At 41.9% G+C, this 27,199-nt stretch overlaps 2 protein-coding genes across 2 annotated transcripts; both read right to left on the bottom strand.

Moving 5' to 3' along the window:
- Window positions 1-3,838: 3,838 nt before the first annotated feature.
- Window positions 3,839-27,199, bottom strand: si:ch211-180f4.1 (leucine-rich repeat neuronal protein 1). The gene is made up of 13 exons (XM_004568179.5): window positions 26,979-27,199; window positions 13,633-13,795; window positions 13,395-13,540; window positions 12,370-12,471; window positions 11,886-12,070; window positions 11,129-11,371; window positions 10,603-10,725; window positions 10,351-10,473; window positions 9,669-10,083; window positions 8,363-8,492; window positions 8,091-8,269; window positions 7,323-7,481; window positions 3,839-7,060 (listed from the first exon to the last, which is right to left on the bottom strand). The coding sequence occupies exons 2-13, from the start codon at window positions 13,712-13,714 to the stop codon at window positions 6,512-6,514; spliced, it is 2,436 nt and encodes an 811-aa protein (XP_004568236.1). The 5' UTR covers window positions 13,715-13,795; window positions 26,979-27,199; the 3' UTR covers window positions 3,839-6,511.
- LOC143414416 (uncharacterized) lies at window positions 21,570-24,950 on the bottom strand. Its single transcript, XM_076878717.1, has 4 exons — window positions 24,127-24,950; window positions 23,057-23,205; window positions 22,192-22,356; window positions 21,570-22,114 (listed from the first exon to the last, which is right to left on the bottom strand). The coding sequence occupies exons 2-4, from the start codon at window positions 23,111-23,113 to the stop codon at window positions 22,025-22,027; spliced, it is 312 nt and encodes a 103-aa protein (XP_076734832.1). The 5' UTR covers window positions 23,114-23,205; window positions 24,127-24,950; the 3' UTR covers window positions 21,570-22,024.

The raw sequence follows: 27,199 nt of genomic DNA, 5'->3' as shown, positions 1-27,199 counted from the left end.
CTCACACACATATCTTTAGTTACAGTTGGTGCTCAGTGTTGAGTAAATAATAACAATAACAATAACAATAATAATATAAGCAATTCTTGAAATATAGAGTGATGCACTTTATACAAAATACCCTGGATATAAGTGTGGAGGTTAATGAGAACAGCTGTGTGACGAGTCGCTGGTTCTGCTTGTTGTTTGCTGTGATGGACACCAGAGGGCGCCCCCAACAACTCTATCAGGTGTAAAGGTTCAGATTTCTGTTCACGTTTACAAAACCAAAACATATTCGGATTCTTTGATTTTCAAAAGCCAGCAGGAGCCACATGTCCACAGTTATTGGGCTTTATTTTATGCGCATGTTTAACAAAGGAAAGCATTCAGAGACCAGGAGATGTTAAACTAGGAGATAACTAACCATCTGAATTTAAAAAAATAACTGCAACAGCCACGAGGTGTATTTTATTTTCATTAAACTGGGCTTAGACAAAAAAGTAGAAAGACCCATCAAATCCATCCATTTACTTAACCATGTATCTAATCCAGGGTCACAGGGGGGTTGAGCCCTTCCCAGCTGTCACTGGTCAGAAGGTGGGGTACACCTGGACAGGTGACCAATCCATCACAAAGTAAAGTCCAGGAGTTGTTTGACAGAAATAGAAAAACATTTGTCAGGAAGCTGAGATTAGCTCATGAAGAAAACACACATCTTTGACATTCCTACTTCTGATGGGAAAACATAACAGGGACGTCAAATGGAGCAAGCTCCTGTTTCTTCGCGGTGAGCGACCTGAGCTGCATGCAAAAATCAAAACAAACAAACAAACATTTTGGTTTTGTAAATATGAACAGAAGGTTATTGTGAGCTGCTTCTTGTTTCTGCTGTTTCAAACATCAAGGAGGTTACACAGTTGGCCTGGTTTGTCTGTTTGTTTGTTGGATTGCTTAAAAAAAACAATCAATGGATCTGCATTTAAACTTTACTGACAGTTCAGCTTTTGGATAACTTTTGGAGTTGATCCAGATCCGGAGCCAGGAATTTTCGGCGTTCTTTACCACTGGGACAATGGACAAAACTGCACATTTCACATCATCCATCAAAGGAGAATTTGGGAGGTAACAGCTTGATGCTCTCAAGGAAATTTCACAAAGTAACCAGAGCCAGAGCCAGATGTCCTTCTGGATCCAGAGGTTCAAATCATGGATAAAGGAGGGCATGTTTAGCCTTGGCGGTGGTGCACAGTGTTGGGCTGCCGTTTTTGCTTCAGTTGGTATTTTGGTGATTCAATCGTCTGTTTTAAAGATTGTTAAAAAAAACAGCAGTAAATTACATTTGTGTCTGAGAGACTCAGAGTGAGGTTCACTGAGTGAGGTTTGCATTTTGCAGTTTCCAAGAAAAAAAGCTTGAAGGTCAAAGAGAAAAATGTTCAGCGATCACTTTGCATGTTGGAGACAAATCTGAAACCAGGAATGTGCAGAAATGTTGAGTTTGTGGTTAAAATCTTAGATTTTAGTTTAGAGTTTATCTCAGTCTGGCTTCAGTTTAAAGCAGAACATCATCACAGTGCAGAACCAGAGAGACACCTTTAAAACAGCATGTGATGTTTGTATATACAGTTCATACTCTTTGAAATGCCCAGAGCATCCTTTGGGTGTTTGTTCCTGAAGTGTTTTGGTTGACAGACAGCTGAGGGAATATTTGGCTGAAAGTCTGAACAACAAAACCTGCAAACTGAGGATCTGTAGGAGGATCAACACACGAGGTGAACCTGTCCCACTGCTGTTTCAGGTGTAAAAGTGAGAGAATTTATTTTTTGACTCTCAATAAAAGTTTACAAATTTAAATCACATTTGTTCGAGTATTCGAGAAGATCAAACCCCAAAATCTGAGCATCATAAGTCATCTTAAAGATCGGGAACATCAGGGAATCAGCTCTGTCTGAAATCAAACCAATCAAACTGTGATCCACTGGTCATGTGACATGGCGGCCATCACAGCAGCTCAACTTTCTTGAATTTTGAGGTCTGGTCTTGGTCCATCAGTTATTACAAAGTTTATTTGGGATTATGGATTTATTAAATTCATTTTTTATGGCACAAACAGCCATCGTGTTCACATCTGAGTGAAGGCAAACTCTGCATTCACCAAAGAAAACCAAACTTGGAGACAGATTGAAGAAATTCTGTAATTCTCGTTACCGCTTAAAAAATATTAATCCTACTTTGACTCTTACAAGAAACGTCGAGGTTGGAAAAAATGAAATAAAAATGAAAGAAAAACTGGCCGATCAAAACGATTGATCAATTTTCTGCCCCCTGATTTATTTGTCTGGCTACTCAAACTAGATGACTGAAACTAAATATTAAGCTCTGTATGTTAGAATTAGAAGATCTCATAATTACCTCTGGATAGTTTTACATTATTGCTTCACAGTTATGAGATCAGAGACTTAAAAACCCCCAAAACAATCTCTCCTGTAGTTATGAGAAGAAAATCCCAAGATCTGCCTCTCCTGTTTCTGGACGTCACCACAGTGGACGTGACTGAAGAGCAACTTTCAGCTTTAATTCAAAGGCTTCACGAACGGAACAAAGGACGGAAACACAGCATTATTCCTAGACTTCCTAATTTTTCAAATATGAAAAAGAATTCTTATATTAAAAATTGCTACTTTGTCAAATTACTTTTGATCCTCTGGAGGATGGTGTAAAAAATGGTTGTAATTCCTAAACAATGAACGTAATCTTGTTCTGAAAGCTCTTGAATTTAAGCACAAAGTCTGCATTTCAGTCACTTTTGGTGAAAGCAGAGTGTTTGTGGTCAGAGTCGGAGCGTAACGCTGGATCCTCGCTCCTCCAGCAGTTTGCAGGCTGTCACACGGACATGGTTTTATACAAACAGTCCTAAACACGAGTGCAAAGGCATGCAGCAGTACCCGCCTCCCGGTGCGGCGTCACCCACAAACCCAGAGGACATCACATGATAGAAAAGAGATTACAGCTCTGCATTAGCGAACAAACAGCAGCAGAACACGGTCACCGTTAGTGTTCGTGCGCAGAGTGCTGCTCCCGATGCAGTCAAATATATAAAGGTTATGCATTCATGCTGCTGATGAAGACGAGTGTGTCCGGCGACGGGTTTCAGGAGGATTAAAGGTCCTGTATTCAGACAGGAAGTGGAGTCTTGTGTTTGGTTTGAAGCTGACCTGAAAGAGGATGGACATCAAGTTCTAAAAGTACAGCTGGAAAACATAAATATTGTTTATATTTATATAAACAATATCAGACAAGATCGCACTAGAAGTATGTAAGAAGCTGTTTGAGACGCAGTATGTTGCCACTCAGCATCCACCCAGAAACACCTCGGGCATCTTTTGGGGCAGTTTTCCTGAAGTATTATCTAAAGAAACGCAATCTTTAACGGTCACCGTGGCATAAAAGCTGCATGTAAAGAATCACCAGTAAAATCTGATGAATAACACTTAAAGGTTGGCTGACTTTACACGGAAACAAGGTTTTAGAAAAGTAGATAACTTAAACTTCTTCCACCATCTTTGCTGTTACAATTCCTCTCACAGGTTCAGGATCCACACTCAGTGGGAGTGCCTTTAGCTGAACATTGAATACAGAAATAGCAGACAAGCTGATGCACTGAAACAAGTTTAGATACTGTAACTAAAGTAGATTACTTTCGTTAGAGTAATCTTAGAGGTTGAGTGTGGAGGTGAACCTGCTCTTGACTTCCTCGTTTTATTCATTTAAAAAAGCCTCTGAACTCAATTAAAAGGAGGCGGGAAAGCCGGTTATTGGAATTTTATACTCTATTTGATTGCTCATGGTGCTTTCTTACTACTATCCTCAATCACACCAGAGGCCTATAACCTAACAGTTACACACTCACACTCTGATGGATGTATTGAGGGCGACTGTTGTGCCCAAGGATACTTCAAGGACCTCCAGCCTTCCAGTTAGCAGCTGACCCGCTCTACCTCCTGAGCCCCAGCCGCCCCAAATCAAACCATTTCTCACCTGCTGCACGACGTGAAGCTGTGAGCGGTGAGCAAACAGCACACGAAGGCATGTCTGAAGGTTTGTTTGTTCGTCCAAACCACAATAGTGAGTACAAAAACCTCCACAGGACCACGGTCAGAGGTCATCTAAGGTCGGGTCATTTCTAGTATGAAAACCTATTGCAGGTTGTTCACAGCACTCGGTTTGCTGGCGTATTTACCTTCCAAATGTTGTTTTCCTATCATCTTTATCTCTGGCTGTGACCTGCGGTCCTGTTTTTGGTTTTATTCATTTAGTTTATTCAATAAGTTTTTAAAAATTTATGACTTTTCAGGTGTTTTTGGAGTGAATTCGAGAGAATCTGTTCATTAATTACCCGCTGTTAATTCAAACACTGATAGATCGCCACCCACTGAGGTCACAACACCAGCAGACGCAGCCAGCATCAACAGAGTTACGTCCTGTACCTTTTTTAGCATGAAACCAAAACAGAACATGAAACAGGGTGCGAGGTGTCTGAGTTCAGTGACTGACGCTCTGACAGCTTTCATGGACGCTGCTGTTGGGAAGTTCTGAGGAAATGTTTAAAATAAGCTGACTCAACAGGTTTTTGGTCTTTGAGAAATCTCATCTGCCAGCATCAGTCAACTGAGCCGATAACAGACGGATATATCAGTGCGTCTCTAAAAGCGTTTTCTTCTCCCTGATGAACTTCTGAGCATCGCTGTCACACTCGGAAAGCTACAAATGAGATAATTTTAACAAAACCCTAAATCTGTTTCATTGCTGTGAAAGAGGTTTGTGTGAAGTTCAGCACCAGACTCGTTTTCATCAGGCTGACGTGTGAACCTGAATACGGGACCTTTAACCGTCTCTGAAGATATTTAAAGTGAGATCTTGCACACTGTGCTGAGTGTTAGTGCTGCATTTGTGTTCATCAGATGAACTAAATTACAATAATCCGTTTTTTTTAACAGTAGAGCTACTGTCAGTGTGCTTGACAGAGACGAGACAGGGAGAGAAAGAAGGGAGGGGGCAGAGGTGAAACTATCCGGACTCACTGGGCTTTCCTCTGAAGAAATGCCCAGTTTGAACCAGCTGCCGGCCCAACAACAGGACCCCGACCCACCGTTTGAAAAGCCGATCTGAGGAGAAACAAATCCAGCGACTTCCTGTTAATGTGTCTGTGTTAAATCTGTCCCACAGACTGTTCAGCTGCTCCGGTTTGACAGAAGAAGAAGGATGCTTTGAGAAAAGAAAACCCCCCAAAACTGAAACTTTCATCCTCTTTTCATGCTTCAGCCACGAAACACAAACCAGACGTCCACTTTCATCCTCGCACAGATCCCAGCACGCACAGCCAGTCGAAGTGTGCATCCCTAATCCTGTCAGATCCTGTTTAAAGGAGTTTTTTCTCCCCGCTCTCTCCGAGTCCTGGCTGATATTAAAAACAGCGTAATACTAAGATTCTTCAAACTCGATAAAATATAAAAATTTAATCATTCGGCCGGCCTGAAGTGCACTCGATAGTATTTCATATTATTTTAGTTCTGGTATTCAGATCGTTCCTTTAATCGAAAAGTCAACTCTTTATTTAATTACCTCTGGGCTGAACCACTGCGGTTAACTGTTGCTGGGCTCCTGACTGGTTCTAGTGGTCATTACACATGTCAACGTCACTGGATGACTTTTATCATTATTTAAAAAGCAGATTTGAGAGAAAAAATGCAGACAGAAATTTTTTTATCCCACATAAAATAAATTTGTGATTAAAATTGGACTCCACATTTTTTTCCTTTGGTTTTGAAAGTGTTTAGATTAATAGACACCAAGTGGCTCCAGGCTCTGTGCTTCTGACGCTTGACAAAACAGTCATGACCCTAATTTTAAGGCCTTGAAATCATCCAGATGAAGGAGTTTTTAAAAAAGAACCTCTGTATGGTTCCATTGAAGGGGGAAACTATCCATACAGGTCAAAACTGTTTTTTGTGGCAGGCAGAAAACATGTTTATTTCTGCTCTAAAAGTAGACATTTTAACATGGGAGTCTATGGGGACGGACTCACCGGTGGAGCCGGCCTCAAGTGGCCACTAGAGGAACTGCAGTTTTTCATAACTTGGCTTTTGTCGCTTGATGATTTGAGAAAAACTCAATTTAAACTGCATAAATGAACTGACTTTAAAGGCACCTACACAGCTGAGTCTACCTGGAATGCAAGTGGTGACCTGGAAGAAAGGAAATCGATCAGATTGACGGCTGATGATGGGAGGTGATTAGCGGGAGTGAGCTGGTTTGGAATAGATGGACTGAAGCATGAAAAAAAGTCCCTTAAGAAAGCTGAGATGGGTGTCCTGCTGCTTTAATCAGTTCACACACCTGACCTCGCCGTCATCTCTTTGACTGTCAGGCTCCTCGCTGAGTCACATGACCCTTTTCATCCATACAGCTTCACTTCTGTGGTCCTCTTGCCCCCCCGAGTGTCTGTCAAACCTCCCCCTCCACCCTCCTTCAGCTACCACATGTACGTCTTTGTGGTGTCGATCTGACTCCCCCCTGCCTCCTCACCCCTCGCTCCTCCCTCCCTGTCTTCCTCCTCCTTGTCGTCTTTGTCCTTCTCGGTCTCGCTCTCCCACAGCGTGATGAGCGGCGGGTAAAGCTCATTCAGAGGGATGGATGTGGCGTGCTGCATGTACTTCTTCAGTGAGTGGCCGCAGGACTTGTGCTGCTGCACGCGCCGGCCCATGTACACCACCAGCAGCGCCATGATTGACAAAGCGAACATGGAGCCCATGACGGCCGCCAGTGCCACGCTGCTGCGCCGCGACGCCACCAGCTCCACTGAGAAACCCGCCTCTTTAGTGGTGATGTTCAGACAGGAGGTGTGGACAGGACCAGAGGGGAGGGAGGAGGAGGAGGATGGAGACAGAGGGGTAGGGGAGGTTCTAGGAGAGGAAGAAGGAGAGGTGGGGTGAGGAGGAGAGGAGGAGACAGTGAGGCAGACGTGGTACTCTGTGGCAGGAAGGAGATGAGTCAGGTTGTACTCCTGCACGTCGACTGGAACCTGGAGGGGGAGGGGGAGGCAGAGAGGAAAATGTAATTAGCCCATCGAGTGCCTCCTGCTGGGTGTAAACCGAGTGTGATAAGATAGGGTGTTGATGACAGAGCCCGAACAGGTTGAGCGATTGATAGCAAGTTTATATTATTCGTGTTTCCCACGCCACGCGTCAAACTTAGTTAAAGCTGAGTCAAAATAATCTGTAAATGCAAACTCCTGTGATGGCTTCACGACTTCCAGCAGTAATGTCATTGGGTGATGTGTTCACCTTGGCCGTGTAGCTGATCTGAGGGTTGTCAATGTGCACGGTTGCACTGGTCCACCGGGGAAGAGGGCCGGGGATGTCATGATGGTTTGAACCCACAGCTGAAGCTCCTCCGCTGGGATATAACTTCCACTCCAACACCACAGACTGTGCGTGAACCACCTGCACATGAAACAAGAAACAGTGAATCACCAGATTCATGGAGGACAAACTGTCTGGAGCATTAGATAGTTTAATAGCAGAAGAATAGAAGGAGGCACTAGAAGAATAAAATATAACCAGAAGAAGTAAAGAAGAAAAACTAGATGAAGTAGAAGCTGAAGAACTAGAAAAAGAATAAATTATAGAAGAAGAAAGGACCAGAAGAAGACCCGAAGAAGAATAACGTAACAAACTGGCAGAAGTAGAAAAAAAATAAGTAGTAAGTTTGATGTAAAACTAGACAAATAATTAAACTAGAAGAACAACTTTAAGAACAAATAGCTAGAAGAAGAACAAGAATAACAAGAAACAAAAGAGGAGTAACTACTCGATGGCAAACATGAAGAAGAGGAAGAAGAACTTCATGAAAATATGGATAAAAATCACACGCTAGACGAAGAACAAAAGAGAAGAAGATGAAGAACTTGAAAAGGGCAAGAATAATAAGAAGGAGAAGATGCAGAAGATATAGATGAATTAGTGCAAGAACTGGAAAAATATTAAGAGCTCACAGCATATTTCTAATAACACCTACACCTGTTCGTATAGCACATGAAGGACAAAACGTACCTTAGCGAGCACCACCAGAGACCCTGCACCACTGGATGAGTTCCCCAACCAGGTCCTTTCTCTGCTGGGGTCATTCCCCCCACCAGACCAAGAGCCGGCATATCCCTGAGAGTCTACGAACACCGAGACACTCTTGGTGTCTGCTCCTTCGATGTTCCAAGCCACACAGGTGTACACACCTGTAAGAGAAGAGCAGCTTTTATGCCACTGAAGGTCCAAATTAAAAATCCACTTTAAACTGAACTGGATTTGAGCCTGCAGCTCAGACTGACCTGCGTCTGATGGCTCTGCGTGTTCGATCACCAGCGCACCAGGATCTGACATCCGATGCTTCTTCTTCCTCCTGCTCAGGCCACGCCCCTCCTCTGATATGATTGGTGAAGCCACTGCCTCTGAGCTCACCTGAGCAGATTCATAATGTCACTCTTTGGTGTCTCTTCACAGGATCATGCACTTTTTTAGCTCTCACTCATTACATGAATTTATTTGACTAATTTGTTTTTTTTAGGTTAAATATGGTATACATCAGGTAGTTAAGGAATGGGCACATTCAGTTTTTATTAAATGTACGTTCAGTTTATGCCAGAGCTTTTTTTTCTTAATGATAAATTGTTTGGATAAATAAACCTTTAATTCTATTTCAGATGCCATTGCTCAAAATTTTTGCTTCATGTCATGTGAAGATACTTGTTTTGGGTTAAGAAAAGATTTTAGCTGGGGTACACGTACACACAACAGCAGACGTAGACTGTGACAATAGGACATGGAACACATGACGGACCGGGGAGACAGGATGAAACACGAGTAGAGGAACACGGGAACAGTCAAGGGGGCAAAACACAGAGAGCGAGAGGGGAACAAGTAGCCAAGAGAATGAAGAGAGCACAAGAGGGACATGACAGGCTGGGGAAATGTGGGATAAACAGGATAGAGGGGGGAACGTGAAATGGAAGACAAGGGAAACAAGACACAAAGACACACAAACCCAGACACACAGAGAGGGACACAGAGGACAAAGACTCAGGGGAACCTAATAACCAAGGAGCTAAACAGGACAACCTAGGCAATAAAGAATAAACTCAAGACTAACAAAATAAACCATAATACAAAAATGACATCAACATACAAGAAAACTCAAAACGGGTCAAATGACCCAGGACGATGACAGTAAGTGACTCCCACGACCCATCAGGGCACAGATGTCAAAGCTGTAAATGTACATGGCAGGAGATTGAGTCGCTGTGGTGATTTAAACCCATTTCCAGGGTGTCTCATGCTCTCACGCTGAAGCTGTGTCTGCTGGAGTGAGTCATTTAGTACAACTTAATGTTGCACTTGATTAATGTAGCTCTGTTATTAGCTAATCGCTAATTATACAGTGGAACAGACAGAACAGTGGAGATGCAGAGGGAACGACACACTGGGGAGTTTATTCACCACGTCCAGCATGAAGAGGAAGTAACGTGTAATAATCACTGTCTGTTGTGATAACTGATTAACTGAAATCAATGAAGTGAAAATGCTCAAAGCTTTGTGTTTCTCTCTGGGACTTGGACACACACAAAAGTTTCTGCCCACCTTGTCACCATTTGGCGTCACCCAATAGAACTGAGGGGCGGGGTCGGCGTCTGCCCAGCACTCCAGCGTAATTGGCTGCCCTGCGCTGACATTTATGGTCGGGGGGAAGGAGTGAGGAGTTATGTGAGGCAGGCAGCTGTTGGTACCTCCTCCGCCCCATCCAACCGCCACCACCTCCTGCAGCTCCTGACCGATCAGGTGAGGCGGGGAGGAGCAGATGGTGATGGAGGAATCCAGCAGCTTGAGGTGTGATTGGTTGCCAAGGTGAGGCCCCCAGGAGGAGAGGCAGTCGCACCGAAGAGGGTTCGAGTGAAGAGAAACCTCCTCAAGAGAATGGAGGGAGGAGAGGAGGTCTCCAGAGAGGAGGCTGAGCTGGTTATTATGGAGGAGGAGAGTCCGGAGGGAGGGCAGGTTACTGAGGGCAGAAGACCGAAAACAAAAGACATTGAATGAGGAAAAAGAAACGAAGAATATGGACAGATAGAAAAGAAAGAAGAGACGAAGAACTAGGAGAATGTGAAGAAGAAGATGAGGAGACAACAGCTGAAGGAGTTACAAATGTACAAAATCTAAAAAAAAAAAAATCTAAAAAAAAATCACTTTTACTCATGAAAAACATAACGTATGTAAAAATAAAACATAACATCAGTGTGGGGTGGCTCAGAGACCGTTAGACACTCACCTGAAGGCCTGTGGGTCCATGTAAGAGAGGCGTGGGTTGTTGCAGAGCTCCAATTTGGCAAGTTCTGGAAGGTTTTGAAAAGCTGCTCGCTCCACCATCAGCAGGTCCTCCATGTTGTTCAGACTGAAGCCAAGCACAACACAGCATTTACTACAACGTGCAACCGTGGCAGCATCCTAAGGTGAAAAACAAAGCCAGAAAACTCCAACAGCTTGGAACAACGTGATCTCTACTTTGTGTTTTCCAGCCAACCTGAGTTCCTCCAGGTGCTCAAGGTTCTGGAAATCTCCCTGCTGGACTCGACCAATCGGGTTCCTGTTCAGGTCTAGGAACTTCAGGTTTGGGAGCACGCTCAGAGCATCGCGAGGAACAGACCTGCCATGAGAATGAAATTCAGCCATGGCTCCAGTGGCAGAAGGTTATGGAACTGAGACCTTATTTAATCATTGTACATCCCCTTGAAGCTAAAAGTGTGTTATTAGTGGACATTCAAGGCTCTGACTGCTGAGAACCCTTTAAAACAACTTTCCCCCCACCCTGTTACATCAACAGTATCCTTCACTACCACTCGTATCAATCACATCACCATTTTCCTTTGATAATGGCTATTTCATCTGTCAACAACTACAAGTTGCCATTTTCGATGCTCTCTGGTCACCACATTGCTTCTATTCTTGCCCTTTATGCATTTAAGACAGGAAAGTCTACTTAATAACAGGGTTATAGCTAGGTCTAACAGGCTAAGAGAAAGTAAACTAGGGGTCCTGTGCTGACGAACCTGAGCCGGTTGTCGTAGAAAGAGAGGCTCTCCAGGTAGTCAAGGCCCAAGAAAGCAGCAGAGGGAACAGAGGCCAGTCCCATTCCTGCCAGGACCAGGCTGTGGAGGCGAGACAGAGGCAAGAAGTTCTTCTCCTCAAGACCCAAGATAGGGTTTTCCCCAATCATCAGAATCTCCAGGGATGGCAGAGACTCGAACCAGCGACTGTCGATAGCCACCAGATGGTTGGAGTTCAGGTGGAGCCTAGGAGAAACATCAGAGAATAGAGAACTAATTCAGATGAAGCTGAATGGTAGCAACATGACAGGTTTTTGAAAGTTTTGGGGTGGATGTAGTCCCTGAGAGTGACCTAGTGAACCTTTAGGAACTTTCAAGATCTGATTATATTGGTCTTTGGTGTTTTTTTTAAATTGCCTTTAATCTTATTTATCTTACTTCTACCGGTATAGTGAATTTGACATGAACAACGACCAACTTCACATTTGCTGGGCCCAGATCTTCGACAGTTAACATCAGAGATGGATGACTCCTAGATCCAGCCTTCAGATTTTGTCTGCTATGATTCTGTTCTCAGAGAAACCCCCACGTTCTACCTCCTGAGTCCTCACTGAGAAAGGTGTACTGGCTTTAGCTGGCTCTGGTGGTCTTTTTAAGGTTCTATTCATCTCATATGCAGTTCTGATGGTCATCTGCAAGATTCTGGGATAAGTTAACAGTCAGAATGAGGTTTGATAGAAGAAGTGGTGGTGGCGATTACCGCAGCAAGTTGGTGAGGCCGGCAAAGGCTTTGGGTCCGATGGAAGAGATGTGGTTATGGTTGATGTAGAGCTCTTCCAGACTGGAGAGATTCCTCAGACAGAAGTCCTCCAGCTCCTCAATGTGGTTCTCCTCCAGGTACAGAGTCACCAGGCGGCCAAGAGAGGACAGGCCCATGGAGCCCACCTGAACAGACAAGAAGAGACAGTATTTCGGTATGAAGCTGACTTAGAGCGGATTATCAAGTTGGACCAGGATGCAGATAAATGTAAACCACATTTTTTTCACTTCAGTTACAAGTTGTAAGCAAAATCCGGCATCTGGTGTAAAGATTTGATCTCAAATCAAACATGCAGACCTACCCACTGCGCCGAACCCCGTGTGAATATGTAGCAGCTGAAAGCTTTCATCCAGCTGTTACTGACATCTGTATCCTGCTGTTCAACAAGACTGTGGATAAATATTGAGAATCGAGAAGCGCATACCTGTGTGAAGTGGTTCTGAGACAGGTCGAGCTCTGTCAGGTTGGTCAGACTCTGCAGTTCAGTAGTTATAGAGGAGATGTTGTTACTCTGCAGCAGCAGCACCTGAAAGGAATGATGAAAAATCACATTCAGAATATATTAACAACATAATGACTGGTCAGTCTTTCAACTGGCTCATTAGAGTCAGGTCAGAGTCAGGACCCCAGTTTATGTTAATGTCTGCAGGGTCTCATTAGTCAAGAACAGAAAATACTCTCCTTTTGATTCAATCCCAAAGCGATGCTCTCTGCAGGCATGAACTGAGAAAGACGCTACCTTGTTCTTTGGGTTCATGAACTAGAGCAGATGTAACAATCAAATTTCACAATAAATCTCTGTCATCTTTGTAAGTAGTTCGGTGTTGTCTGATCCTTGTGTGCCTGCAGACACCCCTGAGGGTCAAAAGAGCACAACCATACACTATATATAGTGATGGATTTGAAAGGTATGTAGGCCAGAAAAGTGAATCAAGTGCATGAATGCATTAAACCTGCTAACAGCCAGCAAGGAGGGTGGGGGGTGGGGTTCCTCTGGTTGCCATTGAAAAATTGATAGAAGTCTGGGAAATGAGCCTATTGCTCCCCTGCTCTATTACCACTGTAAAAATGTTCCTGATGAGTTTATGGTCTGACTTGCTCAAAGTCTCATGCTTTGTTTTGGGTAAATGATGGTCCCGAATAGAGCACAAAAAGGATAGAGCAACGTTTGCTTTGGGTTTGCATCCCGTGACTGACAGCCACTTCTCACATTGTTTAGCCCATGACTCAAGGAGTCTGAGTGTGTTATTAATATTTCTTAGCAATAAGTGAACCAAGCTGCTTCACACTTAAGCCTAAAAGTTGTTTTTTGTTACATTTTTATGACACTGTTGTATGAGCAGGCTTTTAAATTGAAGGCAAGCTAGAGACATAATACATAATAAGAAATGTATTGTAAAAGCTCATTTTTAGGCTCTGCATGGAGGTCCATCCATGCAGGGCTGTTACCTGCGTATCAGCAGAGATGTTGGCTGGTACTCTCTGCAGATGGAGTTCATTGCAGTCGACTGTCCTGGCCTGGTGATGCACAGACTGTGGGGTGTACCACGGCCGCGTCTCACATACACACTGCAGAGGGCACAGCACAGCGCCACCTGGAGGAAACACACACATGCACCAGGGCTCTCTTTAAACAACATCTGCGGATCATTAAATGTCCATTTGCATCCTTTATCCTAATCTTTACCTTGGCTGGTTCCGCTCATTTCAGCACACGCTGATGCTATAACCAGGGAGAGGAGGAGAATGGAGAGAACTTCAGATCCCATGATGCACTGGGCTGTGGCGCAGGATAAATAGCGATGACACGTGCCTCCAGAAGGCTGGTTGGAGTTTCATCTACACAAATACTGAAAAAATAAAGGATAGAATATTTTTTTTAAAAAGAATTTACTCTGTTGAAGTTGCTGCTAGCAGATACAGTTAATCATTAGTTAGCCTAGCTTAGAATTTAATTAAATGTCTCTAAAGAAGTTGAGTAAGTGAAAACACCTGGGTTGATTATGTTGTAACAGCAGAAATGTGGAACCGTCACAGACCAAGCATGAAAAACTAAACTTTAAAGTGACAATGCTGCAGTTCCTTTAGTGGCCACTTGAAAATCAGAATCCTTTATTAATGCCTGAGGAAAGCACGTGGTCACAGAGAAAGTGAGAACATTAACTGAGTAACCTAAATTAAACAATACAATATATTACAAAGTTACAAAATACAACAAAACAGCTCAAATATATACAAATTATAAATAAATTAAAAATATATGGTTGAAACTGAGGTGCCCTTCTTATTTTCTCTGTAGAGGATGTGTAAATATAAAGGGTGTAAAGCTATTACACTGTGTACTGCGCTTTAGATGGAGGAGTTGTACAGGAATGATTTCCTGTGTCGTTCAGTGGTGCATTATGGGTAATCTCAGTCTCTGAGTGATTTGTAGTTGCATTTATTAAAATGTATCTGTACAGTTTATGCACAGGTACATTTGTCACTAGTAAACCAAACTTACTAAATCAAATCAAATCAAATCAAATCACTTTTATTGTCACATCACATGTGCAGGCACACTGGCACAGCACATGCGAGTGAAATTCTTGTGTGCGAGCCCCACAAGCAACAGAGATGTGCAAACACAACAACACAAACGAGCAAAATACAAGAATGGCCAACCTGAAACTAATAAATATATGTACAATATATAATAGTGTATGCATTTCTGGATGTGTATACTAAATATTTTCCTACGTGTGTGTGTGTGTGTGTGTGTGTGTGTGTGTGTGTGTGTGTATACACATTTTTACAAATTAAATAGTAAAAAAAAAAAAAAAAAAAAAAAAAAAAATAATAATAAAATATATAAAATATACAGAGTGAGACATGTGCAAAACAAGTGGCATTTATATACAGTGTGGAGTGCATAATGTTGAAGTTCCAGTAGTGAAGCTGAGGTGTCTATGACGTGTTCAGCAGTCTGATGGCCTGGTGGAAGAAGCTGTCTCTCAGTCTGCTGGTACGGGACCGGATGCTGCAGAACCTCCTTCCTGATGGAAGCAGTCTGAATAGTTTATGGCTGGGGTGACTGGAGTCCTTGATGATCCTCCCCGCTTTCCTCAGGCACCGCTTCCTGTAGATGTCTTGGAGGGAGGGAAGCTCACCTCCAATTATCCGTTCAGAGCACCGCACTACTCGCTGGAGAGCTTTGCAGTTGTAGGCGGTGCTGTTGCCATACCAGGTGGTGATGCATCCAGTGAGGATGCTCTCAATGGCACAGTGATAGAAGGTCCTGAGGATGCGGGGGCTCATGCCGAATCTTTTCAGTCTCCTGAGAAAGAAGAGGCGCTGCTGCGCCTTCTTCACTGTTTTGTTTGTGTGTACTGACCACGTAAGATCCTCAGCCAGATGTACACCAAGGAACCGGAAGCTGCTCACTCTCTCCACAGCAGCGCCGTTGATGGTGATGGGGGTGTGTACTTCTCTGCACCTCCGGAAGTCCACTATCAACTCCTTTGTCTTTGCGACGTTGAGGGTGAGATGGTTGTCTTGACACCAGTGGGTCAGGGCGCTGACCTCCTCCCTGTAAGCCGTCTCATCACCGTTGGTGATAAGACCCACCACTGTAGTGTCGTCCGCAAACTTCACAATGATGTTGGAGCTGTTAGTGGCTGTGCAGTCGTAGGTGTAGAGTGAGTACAGGAGAGGGCTCAGTACACACCCCTGTGGAGCACCAGTGTTCAGTGTGATGGGGGATGAGGTGATGCTGCCCAGTCTGACCACCTGGCGTCTGTCAGACAGGAAGCTAAGGATCCAGCTGCAGAGGGAGCTGCTCAGTCCTAGATCCTGCAGTTTCCTGTCCAGCTTCGAGGGAACGATGGTATTGAATGCTGAGCTGTAATCTACAAACAGCATCCTCACATACGTGTCTCTCTTCTCCAGGTGTGACAGGGCAGTGTGTAGTGTCAGGGCTATGGCATCATCAGTGGACCTGTTGTGGCGGTATGCGAACTGTAGAGGGTCCAGTGAGTCGGGTAGTGCAGAGCAGATGAAGTCTGAAGTCCCTAGTGGCAGATGATAACTCTCTACCCTACCACGTTCCTAAAAAAAATAGGAACGTGGTTTATTCAAGCATCAGCTAAAACTGAAGCTTGAATAAACCAGTCGGCGGCATCATGTTGGCTAAGCCAGTGTTTTGTTTACAGCTTGTGACACACATTCGCAAACAAACATAAATATTTCATTAGCAGGAACTGTGTCAAACTCATGCTGCAGCATCCATCAACACACAGCAGCAATTAATCTGACAACGCAGAGGAGAGGAGGGGGCAGCGGCCTGGTGACACACAGGATCAAATCAAAGTGTGTCTGCAGCCGACCAGCCAATCCCAAAACACACACTCGCTCCTGTTTCCAACACTTCTGAGGACATTAAACTCTCTCACGCTCATTCACTGGGGCCACAACTTTAAAGTACTCTTTGTTTTACTCTACAGTTTTATTGCACAAGTTCCAGCTCTGGTCTTCATTATTTTTCTCTATTATATTTTATACATTTGTTTGCAAAGAAACCACTGAGGTTGTTTTTGCGTGTTTTTATGCAAAGTAGCAGCTCTGACATTGCACTGAGATGAACAGAATAGGATAAAAGAGCCATCAATATATCGGTCTAATTTAAAATGAAACCAAAATCAGGTCTTCAAATTAAAATGTCCTCAATGTGAAGAAGTTGAGTCCCCACAACATGAGTTATACAAGAACACACACACACACACACACACAGCCTCTGTTAATGTAACCAGACAGCCGTGCTGCTGTTGATGTTGCCCACACACACACACACACACACACACACACACACACACGCACGCACAGCGGGATAGGAAATGGGGACACCTTGCCTCTGGTGCCATGGCAACCAGCCAGGAAGTGACATAGCAGGACAAAGGGGAGGGATTGACCTCAGTGCCGCCCCCTGATTGGTCCAGTTAGTTCTCACTGTGTCCCAAATCCACACTGAATATAATCACATGCACTTTATGTGTGTAACATAGACTAATGTTTGTATTTATCATATATGAAACCTTAAATTCTCTAGTTATTTATTTATTTGCTCAACTGGAATGATTTTGTAAACTTGGAAAACTGCACTAAAATAAAAATACAGAGAAAATGTCCTTAGTTGTAGCATTTCTTACTTTGGTAAAAAATGTATTCCAACTTGCCTGATGAGGCCATGATGGGCATGTTTATTGAGACTGCAAGACTGAGTCAACGGCTATCAGGAAGTTGTGTTTTTACTGTAATTGCTGTCCTGATTTTCCTAAATCTTCCATCTTATATATGCCATCCATACTACCGTATAATAATTAAAAGACTAAAATTAATACTGAAACTAATTAAAACAAAACATTTTTAAAAAGCAAAAACAAAACTGAATTAAAAATAAGATGTTAAAATGGCATTAAAATAAAACAAAGTTGAAAATTACAATTTTTTCCTCCCATCGAGTCCTATAATACTGAACACACTTTCAGCTGCCTGCTAGCTTTTAGAAAGAACGCACCATTATCACACTTCCATGTAGGCCTCAGTTTTCATACCTGGAAGCTACTTCAATTTTCACATACAGCCCATCATTCAGTTGTACTGAAATCATTCTATGAAGTCATCTTATTTTCAGGTTCAGCTCATACTCCCCAGTTCTTCGCTCCTTTCCTAATGTGGTCGTGTCTGCTTAAAAACAAACAGGACAAAAAGGAAAAACTCGAGTCTTTAAAACAGTGGCTTCAAACAGTGTGTGTGTTTCTGTGGCAGGCTGATATGAAGCACGGCTGGTAGGTTGGACACAAAATAAGCCTCTACCTGCTGTCCTCCCCTGAGGCAGCATGCACATCATTTAAAAAAAAAAATAAAAAATCATCAGAGAGATGAATGAACACAGAAAATCAGCTTGAACATCATGGGAAATACTACAAGGGGCTCTGGTTAGTTCACTATATCAAAGAACTTTGGGTCCTATGGAGCTGTAGACCAAAAATACACATTTTGGGAAGGGTAAACATTTATTTCTGGTAATTTCCTTCATGCTGTGGACTGATTTAATTGTGCTTCTGTGAATAAATTGAAGTTATTGTGCCAACATTTTCAAAATTCTTGATTAACCAATAAGTATGAATTAGCAGGACACTATTATTTTATGGATAATATGAGCTTTCCTGTGAGAAAACAGAAGAAAATGCCATTTTATTTCTCTTTGGTCATATTATTGATACCATGTTCTTTCTTGATACTGTCTTTCATAGTCTAAAAGCTGGTGTAAACAATTAATTTAGCAATTTATCTTAGTTTTGTGCCACTCTATGTGCCCTGGGCTGAATACCAGCCAATTAATGTGCAATAGTATTATCAGTAAAAGGAAAGGATTCTCTAATAACAGCCGGGCAGTCTAGCATCTGTGGTTAGTTCATGTCTGTATTAAGCTTTCAGGTTGTTTTTGCAGTAATTCTCATAAAACCCCAAATAAATGCTGACTTTGGAAGTCAGTCGTGTTTTCAGTCCGCTGCTGGTTCATAATAATACACTCCAAACAGTAATGATTGTCTGTGGCTTTCTGCCTTTTAATAAGCTTTTTGTGAGGATATAATGTGCAGTGAGTCAGACAGCAGAGCTACTGGGACAAAAGGTGCACAGGGGGGTGGGGCAGATTTGCCACTAGTTCGTTAGCATATTATTAAATATCGCTCATTAAGTTCAAAGGTTTGTTGATGAATTTGCGATGAACGCATCAAACCTGAACACAGCACGGTAAGAACATGTCAGCATTTGTCTGACAGATCGTTCAAATGTCTGAACCTCCTCCTTCTGGTTAGTGACAGACCAGAGGAGGTTCGTCTCTCTGCTCCAACATCTGAACACCCCCCCGCCCCTTTGCTGTTGAGCAGATGGAATATTGATGAGCTGATATTAATTATTTAAGCAGCTGTGAGTGCCTCATTTACTGTCCTTCTCTACAGGCTGTGATTGGAGGAAAGCAGGAGATGCTGGTTAATGAACTGTGACACACACACACACACACACACACACACACACACACACACACACACACACACACACACACACACACACACACACACGTCTGCCTTTGTAAGGACCATCACAAACATAATGCCAATCCGGGACCTGCCTGATTTTAGCTAAACAAATGTTTAAACACTCAGATAGGATTTAAAAGGTCTACTCTTGTTCTAATGTTCCAACAAATGTCCAATTTAAAAAAAAATGTCCTCACTTTTCACTGATGTTATTATTTTGTGAACATCTATTAACTTTTTTTAAGAAAATGTCCCCATTTTGTGTAAAGTTTTTCACTTTTTACAAATGTACTAAATGCTGTTGGGGTTGAACTCAAAAAAGTAGGAAAAAATACATTACTTTACTTAATTACTCCATAAATGAACTACTTTGTTGCAGTACCTCTTACATTGCTTTGTAACATGTCCTGAGATATATTACACTACAGCTACCATTTAACAATAAAAATGTTGTGCAACATTCCTGCACGCTGATATAACTTCCTATCCTAATGACAACACACGAGATCTTTCTTGTCGTGTTTAAGTATGAACCCAAAGCTTAAAATCAGCCTGAAGAGCATTTCACAGAAATTAAGGTTACAATGCTTCATGCCTGACTGTGCATCACTGCTTTTATTACCTGTGTGAAAAAGTGATTGCCACCTAAACCTAATAACTGGTTGGGTCACGCTTAGCAGCAACAACTGATGATTAAGCATTGAAGATAACTGGCAATGATTCTTTCACAGCGCCGTGGAGGAATGTTGGCCCACTCATCTCTGCATGATTGTTGTAATGAATTTTATAAAGAACTCCAACCCATTCAGGAATGCACTGTTAATGACTTGACTGGTTAAGTAAGGGTTAATGTGAGATTTAAAAGAGATTTAAAAAGTAAAAACCTTTTAGTCCTCTTCCCCTCAATCCCTAGCCACAGCAGACTGATGCCCCCCCCTTCACTGTGGATTTTGCAGGGGTTTCTTCCTGTTAGAAGGATTTTTTTCTTTCCCACTGTTGCCAGATGCTAACTCTTATAATGCAGCAAGATGACTGGTGTTGTGATTTTGGACTAAAGAAAATAATATGAATACATTTTAATTGAATTGCTTAAATAAAGCTTGTAAATGTACTAATCTTGCAAAAAAATAATCAAATAATGGGCTAATCAGCTGTCATTTGAGCTCTAGAGTGGATATCATTGAATACTACTTGTCTACTTTTACATTTAACTACTATAACAATAAACTGTTACCAAAATTTGCCATTTTGTCTCTCTGTTGGTCATCGTGGCTTGAGCTGAAGCAAACCTGCCACGGCCTGCTAAGGCCCGAGTTTGAGCTCTTAGGAAGTCCTCAAAGCCATAGATTTGTCATAATAGTCAACCTAATTTTGAAGTGCCTTAAACCTGCATTCTTTTTAACAGCCAGTAGGAGGCAGCACATCTGGTTGCATCAAAGTTTATGGACACTCGGCTCCTTCGACCAGTGACCTCACGGATCAGTCAGGTTGGTCTGATTAAATTATAAAGTTCAGTTTATAATTGAAACTGAAATTGAATTGAAACATCTCACGTTTTAAAATTTTGGTCATTCTCCAGATTAAGAAAGCAGGATTATTTAGAGCAGGGGTGTCGAACTCCAGGCCTTGAGGGCCGGTGTCCTGCAGGTTTTAGATCTCACCCTGGGTCAACACACCTGAATCAAATGATTACCAGGCCTCAGGAGAACTTCAAAACATGTTGAGGAAGTCATTTAGCCATTTAAATCAGCTGTGTTGGATCAAGGACACATCTAAAACCTGCAGGACACCGGCTCTCGAGGCCTGGAGTTCGACACCTGTGATTTAGAGTATGAATATTAGCTGATGGTGTTTCACTCAGAAATTGTTACATAACGAGTGTGTGAGCTCGTCTCAGAGTCAGACCCACCCCCTTGCTCACAATGTCTCATCCCAAACTCCAAGACGGTGATGCTTCACTAACCGAGGAAAGGAGGAAGGAGGCGCAGCTGATTTATAACACGGGACACACCAGGAGCACTTTGTGAAAAGGAATGCATCAGAGTAATTGCTTTAACACAATTATCTAGTTTTCATAATCACACACTCAGAAAAATAAAGGTGCCAACTGGAACCAAAAGTGGTTCTTTAGACTGATGCCATAGAAGAACCTTTCTTGGTGCCACAAAGAACCTTTCAAACAATGGTTCTTTGAAGAACCATTTCTTTCAGTGGTTCATTGAAGAACCTTTAAAGGTGCCCCAAAGAACCATCAAGAAATGGTTCTTTGGGGAACCTTTAATGGTTTTTCAAAGAACCTTTTTAAAAATGGTTCTTTTAAAGAACCATTTTTAAAAAGGTCCTTCAAATGGTTCTTTAAAAGAACCATTTTAAAGAACCTTTTTTGAGTGGTTCTTTAAAAAACCATTTTAAATCTTTCAAAATAAAATGCATCATAAATTGAATTTGAGTAGGGTAAAATAAATACGAGCACAGCATAGACATATATTAATGGTTTATTGTCATTTTGTAGTATACCAAAAGACAAAAAGGCATTTTAACCCTCAGCACGACATCACTACTAATACATGTCACATATTAGTGTTTTAAACAGTAATAATTAAATATATTTGCTATACTATAAATAAATATATATAAATACTATAGCTACAGATAACACAACAAATAATACATGTATTGTTTAATTAATAAAACATCAGAAAGTGATAAAACACATTAGAAATAGCAATAGCTTCATAACAGACCAATAAATCAACACATTTTCATCAGCAGATGTTTGCATGTTCAGTAAAAATATTTCAACAAGTTTATGATTAAAATGATCAATGAACTTTAGCATTACACCATGTAATGTACGTTTCATGTTGTACTCATGGTCCTTTGTTAGTCCAGTTTAGGACAATGTCTCTGACGTATGTTTCATATCAAATATATGTCATATCTAAACAAGCCCACACCTGCAGTTGTTTCAGTTTTTCACTGGTGTTTCCTGTCAGCTGGTCAACCTCTCAGGCGGACATCCATATCAGCCAACCAAACGACAAGCTCCTCCCTTTGTGCTTCAAATCCCTCCCACTCTGAGACAAGGAGCTGAAAGAGAGAGAAAAGAGTCAATTATAAAGAAGAGAGAGAAGTGAAACCCTCCTCAGAAGGTCTGACTCGCATACCTGCAGTTGACCTGTGATGGACTCCAGTTTGGCGTTCACGTCATCCCTCGCCGATGCCAGCAGCCGAGTCTGCAGGGTGCCCTGGAAGAGCTGAGTTAATTCTCGACTCCTCCTGGTCAGGCTCTCCAGCTGGATGAGCCGAGGTCTCCCCTCTCGCCGCTGCCTCTGAACACAGAAACACAAATTGCATCTGAAGCAGGAGGTGCAGATTTTTTGCTATTCTTTTCTAAATCCAGGCTAGATCACGTGGAGGTATTTGGAAAACTTTTTTGGCCAGTGGACGACTGTTGTCTTGCAGAAAGTCAAATCAAACATATGCGATACACAATCAATTCACAAGAACACATTATAAAAAATAAGTCCAGTTCTTGCCTGATTTCAAATGAATTCTGCATCAAAACAGGGTGACAGAAGTAAAACGAGAGCACAAAGCCTCACTTTGTACAAGCCTGCTATTACAGTTCTCCTCTATGCAGACGACTTTCCTGTTTTCAAGGCACAACTTGGATCTGCTGTACGAATCTTATGGATACACACTAAATGAAACAATAGTGTGCATGACTCCAGATTCTGATCCCTCATCCTAATATGGTCCCAACATAGCAACAGCAATAAAGCAGATGCTGAGGCTAAAAAAATACAAAGTCCATAAACCAATGGCTGACATGGGTTTTATCATAAGGGTGATAAATATACAGATTTCAGTCTGTCTTAGAGATTTGATGTTCATTTACCTGCAGATGCACTATACGTGCCTGTTCCATGGTTTTTCACAACATTTTGCACATCACTATTTAATACAGGAAGTAGGTGAACTAAAACAAGTCATCTTTCTTTGTGAGAGGACCATATTAATGAAACAAACCTCAATGACATCATAGGGATCCCTAAAGATGCTCCTGCTGCTTCTCTTCCTCCTCATCCTAAGCTTCCTTCTCCTTGTCCTCGCCTTCCATCCAATTGTAATTCAACCTAATTGTGTTTCTCCCCCTCCTCTTCCTCATTTTGTTGGAGCTGTGAACACAGTTAATGTGAATCTGGATTAATTTGTGCAAACAAGAAAAATCTACAGCTTTTTGGTTAGAGGTGCTCTTGTGATTTAAGCCGGGTAGAGTAGATTTATGTGTTGATGCTACCTGCTTCAGCTCTGGCTGCTGAGTGATATTTACACCCTGGCTGGATTACAAACTTTAACCATGTGCTGAACTTTGGCCCAGCGTTGATACCTCTTGTTAGTATAACGACCTCTTCTTAGCTTGTATGTATGATGTATGATGGTGGATAAATGAAATATACAAAAAAATTAACTATATTACAAAAGAACATCTACCTTGGAAACATCAAATGACTGGAGCATAACTTGTCAACTAGTCCGAAACTAAGTTATACAGGAACAGTCAAGGACACACCTTCTCATGTCACATTTCTATTCATTTCTATATAATTCGATTAGACAATAAAGAGTTATCTAATCTAATTATTCATTCAAAACTCTTATGCATAGCTGCATTTTATACAGCTCATACAGAATTCAAGGTACAGGTTCATGTGAGTATTTAATGTACGGCTCAGATCTACAGAATTTCAGAGTTTCTAGAGCAGACACAGAGCTCACGCCACAACAGGCTTCAGGCGCCATTTTAGTGACTTTAACAATATATTACATTTTAATTTCGGTCTAGCTGACATTAGGTTATGTACGCAGCACGCAATTGAACCACATATTTTAGAAGCCAAAGGTTCAAATTAGCTGGGAGCAGCTTCACTTAATTATAACAGTGGTTTTGTTAGGAAAACAGTTGGATACTAAATTGCGTTGACCTCAACGGCTAACGTATCTAGCTAATCGCTACTGTTAGCACAACATTAACAGCAAGCTACAATGACGAGTAACAAAAACAAAACAGTAATAAGGTTTTAATGGAAATGTTTTACCTTTTCTAACAGTCCCAGAATCCACAGCTTCAAAGTCCAGCAGGTACTGAAGACTGTTATCCGTTTCGCTGTCACCGTCTGTGAGTTTTTTTCCCGAAAGGTCAAGGCCCGCCGCTCGCACACTCTGTCTGCGCATGCGCATCCCAACGACTGACCCCCTCCGTCCGCTCCCTGTAGGTTATAGTATGACGTGTTCTGACGTCACTCTCTCTCTCCCTGTCATTTATTTGGCTCGAAACACATATTAACAAATTGCTCAGTGATGAACAACTACTCAGATCATTTACCTAAGCAGTGCGCTTTGTCAAAACGAAGTGTGTGTTCATTACACTGACATTCTGTTCTGCAATTGTTATTTACTTGTATTTTATAATTTGACTTTACATACTGCTGGGTGGTTTGTAAAGTTTATTATTATCATTATGCTATATTTTCAAAAATATATAATAATCTCAAAAGTAATGCCTTGGAGTAGAAAATAGTAATGCTTTATTAAAATTTAAAACTAAAGTACAGTATTTGAATGTGTGTATTGTGTCTACTGTTTACAAATATTTCTAACTTTTATTTGAATATTCAGTTTCCTACCATCTTCTCTTAAAGGGTAATTGCCAGGTATCCCGCCCTTCCCCTTTGCACACACATGCACACAAAGAAAAAACACAGTATAATTCACAGCCTCATTATAGTGAATAAATATTTATGCCATTTACACCATCAAACTTAGATTGCTAAGGATGAAGAACCTTTTGTTCTTTAAAGAACCATTTGTAATAGCTGAAGAACCATCCACAAAATAAAAAGGTTCTTTGACGTATGATGGTTCTTTAAAGAACCATGAAGACATCTGAAGAACCATTTAAGAACCATAATTTTTCTGAGTGCAGGAAGCCATAACTGTAACTGAATGTGCATTTTGATTAATTCTTCTGCACTGCTGCAGGGACTTTTCAGTGTCTCTCGGTTAAATTCATCTGCTCTACAACCACAAAGAGACACAAAACAACCACAAAGGGACGGATTAACCTGTCTGAATCACTGCGAGCGTGTTGCTGCAGTCGTTCTGTGGAAAATAAACCTGAGGGTTAACTGAGAGTCGAAGAGGTAAGAGGTGATTACATAAAGCTGAGTCGGTGTTGCTGTGGAAACCTTGTGGATGTGAAACCAAGTCGACTGAAGTGCAGAAACTCTCTGACCTACTTTCATTCAGAAAAATCTATTATGCAACAATAAGTCAAGTCATCCTCCTTTCTGTCTGAATCTGCATCAAAATGCCAGAGGTTCACGTCTCCCGAGGAAGATGAGACGAGGGAGCTTCGTTTTAGACGGATGATGACGACTATATAGATGGATTTTGATTAAAATCTGCACAAAAAGCCAGAAAGTAGTTGCTGCTGGCCCGACACTGAAACGCCAGTCTGACTAAAGAAAAGAGTTGCCACTGACGGGTAAAACATTTACACGAGATATCTGTAATAAACTTAAATAGCTCGAAAAAAATTAGTGTTTTGTTTCATTGTTAGGGAATTAATTAGACTGAAAATACACATGCAAGGAGATGGAGTGAGACTCAAAAATACTGTTGATGACATCAAATCTACATTATAAACCCAGTAAATATTTTTACTTTAAGTGGTGCAACAACCTCACCCACAACACAATAAATTATGCAAACCTAATTAAAACAAAAGAATGACTAAAGTCTTAAAGCAGCACCACAAAAACTGCACACCTGGCCCACACTCAAACTGCTACCCTGAAACTGAACCCACGAGCCTGAACGCCAATAAAACACTGGGGGTGGAGTCAAAAGAACCCCAAGAAACACAAAATCCAACAAACAAAACTCGAATCTAATAAAAGGAACCGGAGGAAAGAGGAATAGCAAGCTACACATACAGGTGGAACAAACAGGTGATACTAATAAAAGGTGTGGAAGATGATAAAAAGAAGGAAAAAGAACAACTGTAAAAACAAACACAACAAAAATACCAGGGACCATGACACCAAGTCTTAAAACTTTGTCAATCAGCCCATAAAAAGTGCAGACGGATCAAAGCAGCAAACACAGTTTATTAATACATCTGCAAGAACATCTGGAATAATAATGTTGATAAAAATGTGGAGGCACTGCAGACCGAGCGTCAACCTCACGGGCTGAAAGACGAAACTGCGGCTAAATAAAATCACTGAACCAGGCCTCTCAACCATGTTTGTACTGCTGGAACATTTTTTAAATGAGAAGTCCTGACAATTTCCATCTTTTATATACAGTCTTTGGATAGCCAGGGACAGGGTTTCTTCAAAAACACTCTTTCTACTCATTTTATAGCAAAGACTACAGTTCCCATGATCCCTGAATAAACTGGACTTTTGCTTCGAAACCCAAACTTCATAAAATGATTGTGTAGCACAATCAAGAGACAACAAGAATAACACACCTGTATAAACTTTAAAAAGACACCACATGAGACCCGATTTTTTTGTAAGTAGTTTTGATGTCATGTTTTATATCTAAAACTCTTAAAGTTAAAAATTAACAATGCCTGAAGACTGAAGTTGACTTTCCCTGCACAGTGCGGTAAACACAGAGACTGATTAGAGTCCCGTTCATCTTTTCTCTCTTTATCACTCAGTGTCATCAGCATCCAGCTGCATTTCGGCTCATTTAGGAACAAAGCTCGTGTTTCGCAGCAGCGACTCTTTTTCTTTGTGAAAATAAAGAAATGCTAAACTTTGAGGTGAGTACCCGGGATTAAACCCGGGTTTGATTCATGATTCGTCCCTCCGTCTCACTGTGGTGTCCCTGCAGAGCTCCGTGCTCCAGTGAGGACAGACGCCCATGTTCTCACCTTGCTCCTCCGCCTGCTGCTTCTCCTGCTCCCAGCCGCAGCTGCAGACACAGCCCGGGGCAAAGCCTCACAGAGCCGGGCAGAGCCTCACAGAGCCCGGGCGGAATGAGTCCGGTAGAAGCGGGCGGTTCTCCGGTCCGCTGATGTTTTGGTGATCCAGATGAGGGCGGGCCGAGTCCTGCTGCTGCTGGCGCTTTTATCTGAAGGATCCCTCCCTCTCT

This window comes from Maylandia zebra, linkage group LG20, assembly GCF_041146795.1.
Source record: "Maylandia zebra isolate NMK-2024a linkage group LG20, Mzebra_GT3a, whole genome shotgun sequence".
In the NCBI taxonomy this organism is placed as follows: domain Eukaryota; kingdom Metazoa; phylum Chordata; class Actinopteri; order Cichliformes; family Cichlidae; genus Maylandia; species Maylandia zebra.
Note: the sequence above shows the minus strand (reverse complement) of the source record. Positions and strands in the feature narration are given on the sequence as shown.

Bases quoted from the DNA above. Each gene is read 5' to 3' on its own strand.
- si:ch211-180f4.1 (XM_004568179.5), bottom strand. From the start codon at position 13,714: ATGGGATCTGAAGTTCTCTCCATTCTCCTCCTCTCCCTGGTTATAGCA. The intron at 12,071-12,369 runs GTATGCGCTTCT...TTGTCTGTTCAG, and splicing joins CTCAGAACCACTTCACACAG to GTGGGCTCCATGGGCCTGTC. The intron at 7,482-8,090 runs GTACGTTTTGTC...TTTCATGTGCAG, and splicing joins CTCTGGTGGTGCTCGCTAAG to GTGGTTCACGCACAGTCTGT.
- LOC143414416 (XM_076878717.1), bottom strand. From the start codon at position 23,113: ATGAGGAGGAAGAGAAGCAGCAGGAGCATCTTTAGGGATCCCTATGAT. The intron at 22,357-23,056 runs GTTTGTTTCATT...TTCTGTGTTCAG, and splicing joins ATCCCTATGATGTCATTGAG to AGGCAGCGGCGAGAGGGGAG. The intron at 22,115-22,191 runs GTATGCGAGTCA...TCTCTCTTTCAG, and splicing joins CCATCACAGGTCAACTGCAG to CTCCTTGTCTCAGAGTGGGA.